General features: G+C 35.2%; 1 protein-coding gene across 1 annotated transcript; it reads right to left on the minus strand.

The window, feature by feature from the left end:
• Positions 1 to 3,383: 3,383 nt before the first annotated feature.
• Positions 3,384 to 10,142, minus strand: LOC123541582 (uncharacterized). The gene is made up of 3 exons (XM_045327150.2): positions 9,643 to 10,142; positions 4,670 to 4,876; positions 3,384 to 4,081 (listed from the first exon to the last, which is right to left on the minus strand). The coding sequence occupies exons 2-3, from the start codon at positions 4,863 to 4,865 to the stop codon at positions 3,651 to 3,653; spliced, it is 627 nt and encodes a 208-aa protein (XP_045183085.2). The 5' UTR covers positions 4,866 to 4,876; positions 9,643 to 10,142; the 3' UTR covers positions 3,384 to 3,650.
• Between the last annotated feature and the right edge of the window lie 246 nt (positions 10,143 to 10,388).

Raw genomic sequence — 10,388 nt, forward strand, 5'->3', positions numbered from 1 at the left:
GTTCCAAAGACACGGGACAGTGTAAATAAAAGTAATCCCCTCCAGGTAAATCTCTAACACACGTAATGGAAACAAAAAGGCATGACATGTAAAACACAAAAATGCTCGTGTATAAATATATAAAAAACAAACCTTAAGAACCGAAAACGTATGTACTCAATGCCTTTTCAGAAGACAGAGCAACAAGAGAAACACCCTTAAGGGCCCGACGAAACAGGCCAGAAGACAAATATCAAAACAGTTCAGTCCTGGTAGGATTTAAAAACTGCTTATCATAGAGTCCTCCCCCTCTTCCGTCAGACGCAATCAAAGAGGGAAGCGTAGTGTCCAACTGTAAACGGGTTGAACACTAAACATGCGGTATGTCTCAAAACAGTTGGGTCGTAACCTCTTTTAATAAAACGTTTGATAATCTTTTCAAATACATTTGGAAAATTACCGTGACCCAAGATCTTACGTACAGTGCATTCGCGATGCTACGAATCGCAATTTAACGAAATACCGGTATACAACGAAAAGGTGTTGGAGTCCCGGCTGTTTTCCTTCTTATTTCTTATGTTACAAAGTCGCGGTTTTACGAAAATGCAATTTTACGAAAAATGCGCTCCTACGAATGTATTGTTATGCCCTTAAAGCATGTTTTCAACTTATTTAAGTTGCGATTTTAGGAATACCTGCATTGTCTATGTTATCACACCTTCCGTAACGGCGTGAAAACGCTTTAGAGTGGAAAGTGTCACTATCATTTAGTTGGGCGTAAACAGTAATTAAAGTTTTAAAACTTGGTAATTAAATTCTAAACACATACGGTGTACACTATGACACAAGCTAGTGGCCTTTTTTTTTCCCTATAACTATCAGATCGGATGGCATACCAGTTACACTTGCTCAGATATCTATAAGTCTCAAACAATCACTGCATAAAAAAATATTTAAGTCCTGATCATCTGTATATTGTCGTTTTATTATTCCGAACAATTCAGTAAAGGGTAGCTGAGGGTATCGGAATATGCAACTGCGATTTTGTTCTCGTGCAACAATGTACCCTATATATGTTTTATGTACAGTGAATAAAAAGTGATGAAAAAATAACAACCCGTTTTACATTCCAGATACCATCTGAGTTCAGATTCAAATAAGATTTGTAGTAAATCCAGATGTACATATAAAATTGGTATATATGCAATCCGATACGAAAATCAAATGTTTAAATATCATGGGTACGACGTGTAGATATTAAGGTTCAGTATAGCGAAATTTCCTATGCTACGCTCGAACGAAAATGCGATATTACGAAGAAAACGGCCGGTCCCTTGGCTTTTCGTAGGATCGCGATTGTACTGTAGTTTGTAAACCACATCCCCATAAAAAAACGGGTTTAGAAATACCTTCTCGCAGAAGTGTCTTTAAATTACTATTGAATTTTAAAACTAAATCAGAATTACGATAATAAAATTTAGCAAAATATTTACGCAATTTGTAATAACGGTAGCCTTGCTGAAGAAGTTTACCTGTAATATATTGATTACGTTCATTGAAATGCTTGACATGACTACACGCTCTGGCAAACCGAATTAATTGAGAAATATATACCCCATAAGATGTAGCCTGAGGTACATCCCCATCCAAATGGGGAAAATTTACAATACTAAAATTAAAATCATCCCTCTTGTCATAAATTTTGGTATGTATAAAATTGTCATAAACAGAGAGATGTAAATCTAAAAATGAAGCATCAGTATCCGAATTGTTAGTTTTAATTAACTGAAGCTCCCTAGGATAAATAGTACCCACCAATTGACCAAAAAACGGATTATCCATATTAAGAATATCATCTAGATAGCGTGATGTATTATTAAATGCCGTTATAATATCTGCCTGCGTATCTGGAGAGAGGCCCAACATAAAGTCTCTTTCATAACAATATAAAAACAAATCTGCGACAAGGGGTGCACAATTTGTTCCCATGGGAATACCAACAACTTGTCTACAAACTGCATTCCCAAACCTGATGTAAATGTTGTTCAATAAAAAGGAAAGGGCTTTACAAACTTCGTCACAGGTCCACATTGTATAATGTTTAATAATATTGTTAGTAAAAAAAGCTTTATCAAAATTGCAAGCAATAAATGTAGCATTCTCTCTGGCAAAAGTCTTTTGAATTAGGGCAGTTAATTTGTCATTTATTAAGTTATGTGGTAAAGTGGTATACAAAGTAGAAAAATCGTATGTACTGACTGTAGTATATTATAGTATTCGAGTGAAGTGAACCTAAACAAAAATATTTACCAAAAATGGCCATAATTCTTACAAAATGCACGTTAGAGTTATAGTTCGTAGTCTACTTATATAAGTATTAATGATAAACAAATGGGCAAAGTTTCAAAGCTGTAGCTCATAGGTTTTAGAAAAAAAAATGGACCGAAACAAAACTTTTACCACAGAAAATCAAATTTTCTATGTATATAAAGGGCCATAATTCTGACAAATTGCTTATGAGAGTTATGGTTCTTGGCCTACGTAGTCATCTAATGGTAATAAAAAAGTGTGCAAGGTTTCAATGCTACAGTTGTTATAGCTTTTGAGAAAAGGAGGACCTTAACAAAAGTTTTAACCAACGCCGACTATCATGTAATGACAATACCTCGTAGATTTTTAAAAAATCAGACGAACAAACAAAACTGTGTCGAACTTCCTTTTTTGATTAAGTTTATTTTATGCAGTTGACAATTTTTGAAATTTCTAAAACATAAATTGCAATATTTAGACAGTTTTACGTCGTTTACTTTGCTTTTTTATATTTATCTTAATTTGGCCTATTACCCCCATTCTTCCGCCAGCCATTACCATCAGCATTATGTTGTTGTTGTTGTTGTTTATGTAACCGACAACATCATGGTTTCATCGTTATTGTCTGATATTTAATTAAATAAAAGTCTAAAATATTAACACTTGAGTGAATTAAATCATCAAACGTTCGGTACAAAATCCATTTAAACAACCAACATTACATGCTGAGGTGTGTAAACCAGAACTTCTAAATGCGAATAGACTTATTAGCTATTCGCCAATATTTAAAAGGTTTTTATATTAGAATTGTATTCGATTTAGCAACAACATCATTCATTTCAGGAAAGGGAGCGAAATATTTTCCTTGATTCTCACCAAATGAAAGATTTGCCAGTCGTATTTTTTCAGAAACTTGCTTTTCGCTTGCGCTCCACTGCATAAAAAAACTGTAAACAGTTGATAAAATGTGTTAGTTCTTAACCTCTTAAAATGAATTTTAATCACAATAAACACATAGTACATAGAAGTATAAACGTTTCATGATGTATATTTGTATTTGCATACAGTTATTATCCCTTATGCTGTTCACATAGTTTTCCAAGAACGTTTTGTCAAATAAGTTCTTAACAAAAACCGGACTGATATCATTGAAATACGGATGAATAAAACTAACAAAAGAATTTGATAACATTAATCTAAATTAGAATCAACACTGGTTAGGGGAGATACGGTTTGATGCATGTCTATTGACACGATTAAGATTTACAGTCAAACACACAGGAAGATATAATATAGTCAGATAAGCAAGAGTCGTATGACAGTGATCATCAGAACTTCCCGCGACAAGACGAAAAGACTATTTAGAACATCTGCCAGCCCGTAAACGTACTGCGATTGGAACTATCGCTCTTAACGGTGCATCCAGTGTGCCTGATGAATCGAATATACACGTGGTCACCAGATATTACTTGAGCAAGAACAAACCCAGTTACTGGATGAGTACCTACACCGTTTCCTTTCACATCGGAATCTGCCTTGGTAATGCCTTTTACAGCGCCATTTACTTCTAGCTCCGAAACGAACCAGGTTCTATGCTCCGCAGCCACGGTCCAGGTAAATACATAGAGACCTGTTGTTGGTGCAACATAAATGCCAGAATACATATTGAATCCACTTCCACCCTTGCTTCCAATATCAACCACTTTTCTGTCAAACTTTAAGATCTCCCGGTTATTATAGCATCGTGATCTGCTCATATAGACATGAAAGGCCACGCGGTTTGTAGAAACAGCTTAAAAATAGAATAAATTTATTGACTACATGTACACATAAAAGACTCACAACCCCTACGTACAGTATGGTTTATTTCTGACTAGTTATAACTGTCTGGCAAGTATTGCAAAGTTTTGGACTAGATATATCTATTTTTCTTTTGGTTTATCTAAAATGTACGCTCTTCAAAAAAAATAAATAAATAAATAAAAATGAAAATAAAAAAAAAAACATCCATTTCAATATTAGGATGAAATAGACGTAATCTTGATCTTTAAAAATATATTATTTGATTAGCAATGCGTATCCTAAATCATTTAGTGCGCTAAACCATACATCAACATGTGATAAAATGAACGCAAATGACTTTGGTCGAAAATTTCATTGGAATAATTTGGATTTATTTAGTGACTATGTGACTAATTTAGATATAATTTTCGGTTCCAAAGTTCCATTTCATAGCATTTAATACACTCGTAATTTAATAATCTACATGACATAGAAATTTTCAAGCTGCTTCCACAGACATATATTGATAACTTACTAATCTATCTTCTAAGTGATAACATAATATTTTACGGGAATCGTACTAAACAGTTTTACATACCTTTTCGAACAAGTCCAGTGGCCGGCGGTAATTCATGATCTATGGGATCCTCCGCTTGGAGCATACCACTTGCATTCACATTTTCAAGTAAGGCTTCTAAACGTGACTTTAGACGATCTTGTGAAGCTGCGTTGCACGTGGTACCATGCAGCAGAATAAATGCGAATATCAACCCACTTTTGTGCGTTATACCCATATTTCGTTCAGCTGAAGAAAAAGTATTAGTTTTCGACAGTCCAGTTATCTAACATTAAATGACTACAAAAGTGGTCGTTTTACCAAAAATGTATAATATACCGGTATATACTTTTATCCACAATCTTTTTGTTTAAAAAATAAGTTGAAATATCTTACGCTGGAACTGATTTGAGATCTGCACTCTAAATGCAATTTACAAGCTTTGTAATAAATAACTGCATTGTATGTATGTAATTTTCTTATCTTATTGCTGCATGACATTGCACTTTCTGCCGTTATCAATCCATCGTAATTCATATCCGCTTAAAATAACATTTTTATTTACTCTATTCTCGAGCGGTTATTCAATTGTCAAGATGAAGAATATACGAGAACATACAAATACAAATACAAGGCATTTATATAGCGCAAAAATTATAAAACATTCTATTGCGCTTTACAATTACATAACACACATTTAAAACATATACATTCAAAATATGAACAGGATTCTAGAACTTAGATTTAGGCATATATAAATACTATTTTATACCACTACTGATATTTTGTATTTTATCAAGAGTACACTCATTGGTCATGAAACTGACTAAACAAATGTGTTTTCCGTTTTGATCTAAAGCTGGCTTCAGACTGAATGTCTTTCAGATAGCTAGGTAGATCGTTTCACCATTTGGGACCAACGACGGCCATAGATATGTCTGCTAATTTTGTTCGCCGTCTAGGGATGTTAAAGTTAGTGTCACTTTGTGAGCGTAGTCTGTACCGTTGACGAGTAGGTACAAACATGTCCCTCAGATATACCGGAGCTGTACTATTGATGACACGGAAGACTATTACTAGGACTTTGAACATGACTCTAGCCTTAACGGGAAGCCAGTGTAATTCTTTCAGAAGTCCAGCACTTGGTTGTTCACAGGAAGCATTCATGACTACTCTAGCGGCATGATTTTGTACTCGTTGTAGTTTGTTGATTTGGTAAGCTGGAATTTCGGTAAATAAACTGTTGCAGAAGTCAATGTGGGAATGAACCAATCCATGCACTAATGATTCAGTTGACTTTTGTGTGAGATGTTTGTTTCCGTATAGCTCTAAGGTTTCGTAACTGCACATGAGCTATCTGACACTTTTTGTGGATGTAAAGGTCAAAGTTGAGGGTATTGGTCATGGTTACACCCAGGTCTCTGACATGATCGACGCATTTCACGTCACACCCACCAACGTTTACACTTGTGATGTTCAATTTCGCTAACTGTTGTCTGGTTCAATACATAATTATTTCAGTTTAAGACTGATTCATTTTCAGTTTAAGGTTGTCATCCATTTTATGATTTCATTGAGACAACTGTCAAGTTGTTGAAGATCAGTTGTCTCATTTTGAGAATTTCCCGCTTGAATTTTTAACGCAATCTTGTGGTCGTCCGCGTATCCATAGAGATCGGCTGGATGTTTTTGAGAGCCAATATATACAGGTAAAGATCACAGGTCCGACACAAGAACCCTGCGGGACACCAAATCTTAGTGGCTCCGTGTCAGATGCTGACTGTTCGACTAAGACTTTCATTGTTTTGTTCGTGAGATAAGACTCTATCCATTTCAAGGGAGAGCTATGTATACCAAATTCATCTTGAAAGATTTGAATCAGTATCGAGATATCGATGGTATCGAATGCTGCACTCAAGTCGATCATGACCACGATTGTTATTTGATTTTTATCTATGCTTTCCAAAAGATCATTATACATTTTGACCATTGCTGTTTCAACCCCGTGATATTTTCTATAGGCACTTTGGTAAGCTGGGAGGCGATTGTTAGCTTCAATATGCTTATTGATTTGGTTTAGTGCAGCTTTTTCAAGAACTTTGGAGAGGAATGTTAAATTTGACACCGGGCGATAGTTTTGCAGTTCAAGTGGGAGACCTTTCTTCTTCAACAAAGGTTTTATCACAGGACTTTTCCACTCCTCAGGGAACACACCAGATAGCAGTGATCGATTTACAATTTCTGTCACAACGGGAGCAAGTTGTGAAAAATGCTCCTTAATTTTTTAATTGGAATCACACCAAGTTCACATGTTGTAGATTTTGATGCATATACAAGTTTCAGAATATCATTTTCGGAAAGTGGTTTGAACGCAATAAATGTATTCATAATCACAGATGGATTCGAGTAAGAAAAAATACCATTGCCGGATGTTTCAACTGGTATATTGTCAAGATCATTTCTCAACTTGATTATTTTATCGGCAAAGTATCGTAGGAAGTCATTTGCCAAAGATACTGCACTTGTGTGTAATGGTAGCGGATTGTCCTTCGACCTTCCCATTAAATCTGATTTAACAGCATATAGCTTATATCTTGTTCTGGTAGTACTCGTCCTTGGCCTTAGAAAGTTCAGCACTATATATGTGTCTTCAGGAAGGTCTAAGACGGGGAGTAGAAACCCCGTATAAATCAATACATTTATCTGTATTTTGCTGTCGTCCATACCTGTAAATATCGACCAGTCGTTAGCGATCGATATTTTGTTTTCGCCACTATCGATTAGCGTGTAATTAGCATATTACCTCATGTTAATCATGGAGCTATATACACTTTTTGTCCAACGGGTTTACCATTCACATGTTAAGTGGCGATAATTAGATGATCAGAGATGAATCTAAAGGGATTCTGAAGGAAAAACAGCATGTCACTGCATGTGGTGATATGCTTAATTATTATGAATTAACTCGAGCTCACTTCCCTGAAAAAATATTTTACCACTTAACTTCAAACCTGTATTAAAGGACCGATTTTTGTTAAATTTGAATAAATAAAATGGAAAAACAGAAAGCTGACACTTTCCTTAATCTTGTAGAGCCATAAGTATAATATTGATTATAATGTCAGATTTCTAAATACAGAAACAAACCTGCTTCTTGGACGCAGAGAATGTTTCAAATGAAATTGTTGTATAAACTCAAAAAAATAATTCAATCGTAAAACTGATGTGTGAAAAATACAATGTATTTAAATTAAAATAACAATGATTTTTTTTTAAAAAAAAGGCCGACAACGAAGTTACATTTAGTATTCCGAACTTTTAGATAAAACTGCAGAAAATCATCTAGGTTTAACACGCATTTAAATGGTGAAGAACAAAGCAATATCAAAAACAAATATTTTCAGGCAACAGTTTACAGTTTCGACTTGCTATTTTCATTAAAATATGTCCTAATTTTATTGTTCTAAATACTCTGAATCAACAAGGCAAATATCATGTGAAAAACGGCATCTTTTTCTCTGGGTAAGGCAAGCCTAGATTTAGCCATTTTCACATGGCGAAATGTAACATTAATGTAGATATTTTCCATTTAAAAACAGATGCAGGCAATAATTTCATGACAGAACTTTTGTTTTCAAGAAAAAAATTCAACAAATGCTTTCCCAGATTTTCACTGAAAGGACGAGTTAAACTGTAAGGCGTAAGTGTGAGAGTAATAGCAGAATAACCTACGGCATACGCTTCGATTGGACGACAGCATAATCTAAGGTAAATGGCGGTTTCCAGACCCCGTATCAGTTGTTCCAGGTTTCTTACACCACTATATACTTTCTGTGACAGGTCAGATTTGTCATTCATAAAGATCTTATCTATTGATCATTTGCACTGTTTCAGCTGTTTTAGATATCCTGAGTACCAAGAAACTGTCCGTCTACAGAGAATAGAACATTCTTTCCTTTAGAGGGGAATATTTCCGAACAATGTCTGACGTGATTCTTATGAATTCAGACACAAGATCATTGACATTGGACTACAATGTTGTTTAATTCTGCTTGTAATATGTCACTGGATACAGATTTCCAATTGCGAGATTTGATTTCTTTCCTGATCAAGGGAGGACGGCACTGTTCAATGTTACAACTAACAAAGCAGTGGTCAGAGATGTAACAGTCTGACAAAGGTTCTGAGACATTCATGCGTTTGTCTTCTAGCCTTGTGATCATCAGGTCAAGAATATGATCACCAGAATGAGTTGGGGCATTGACATGTTGAACCAGTCCAAACGATTTCAAACACTGCTGAATTGTTTGGTGTAGCAATCTGACTTATTATCCATGTGGATGTTAAAGTCACCTAACAGCACCAGGGACTCAGATCTGGTCGTTATTTGTTCAAGAAACTCAGTAAATTTTGTTATGAACATAGCCTGGGTCACTGGGTGTCTCTCCGTATACGGCGGTCTATATATTCCAAAGATGTAGAGGATAAACGATATACTACATACTTTCCATTTAGCACATTCAAAGGACTGAAAGGTTTTTGTTGGGCATCTTGACACTTTGAGATTGTTTTTGTATAATAGAGCAAGTCCTCCACCTTAACATGATATAACATTTTATCTATCTACAGTTCTCCTAAAATAATACAATCTTACTTAAAACTTATAAACTTAGTCAACTGAAAAAAAGAAGAACATATTTTGGTAAGAACATGCCTATCTCATCATTCCGGTGAGAAGTGTATTCCTAAAAGAGAGCTTGCTTGTAGTAAAACCCTATACATATCAAATTGAACAGCTCGCTAATTGTCCTGTATGTTTAATGTATAAGGTTATGTCTAGTGAATAGGTTGCAGTACTCTGAATTCTAAAATATCAGATGCTTATTGCTTGTCTTTAATCTTGCTTTACTGTCCCATTTGTTGACTTTTTAATCAATTTTCGAAGAATAGATATTAATAATCAGTTTGTAACTAGTTTACTGTATCATACCACAACACACGTAAACATAACTTACCAATTCAAGGACCTAGTTCATTTGCGAGCATGCCTAGATCTATACATAGAGCTCCGAATTCGGCTATCCCTATCGCCAGTATCGGGCCTCAGTAAGAGCTCTATTCCGTTCCATTCAAAAATATGCAATATAAGGTTTCATCTTATATATGTCCTTTATACGCATTTTGCATAAAATTTCTTTACTTCGCTAACTGATTGACACTTTCGCTACATTTCTATGAAGTTGACTCTTTCGGGAATGTTCGGATGAATACTTTTAGTTATGGTTTTCCGTATCAATCGCGCATGTAAATCCGTGCGGGACGCCATGTTGAATTTGACCACCAGGCATCATTGGAAATATGCAAAGTAGGTCAATGAAAATGGAAAGTTATAACATAAATACGGGAAATTCCACGTCTCACGAGCGATTCAAAACCAATTTTGATGGTTGCGATTGTACTGAAAATTGTCGTGTTCTGAATAAACAAAAGTTATTTTATAAGGTAAACTGACTCACCGTTATGGATGGACACAAGTCCCATGTTTCAGTTGGTCTTTCAGAGTGGGCACATCAGAATGGCATAGTGTTGTTTATATTACTAGCTCATACCAGTCACTTGCTTCAGCCGATGGATGTATCATGTTATGGCCCCTTTGAACGTATATACAATGTACAGTGTCATAAACTAATTATTCAATGCGGGAGTCCTCTGCTACCATAAACAGATACAATGTTTGTGAAGTTGGATGCAAGGTTTACAC

The sequence above is a fragment of the Mercenaria mercenaria genome, chromosome 16 (assembly GCF_021730395.1).
Source record: "Mercenaria mercenaria strain notata chromosome 16, MADL_Memer_1, whole genome shotgun sequence".
Taxonomy (NCBI): Eukaryota; Metazoa; Mollusca; class Bivalvia; order Venerida; family Veneridae; genus Mercenaria; species Mercenaria mercenaria.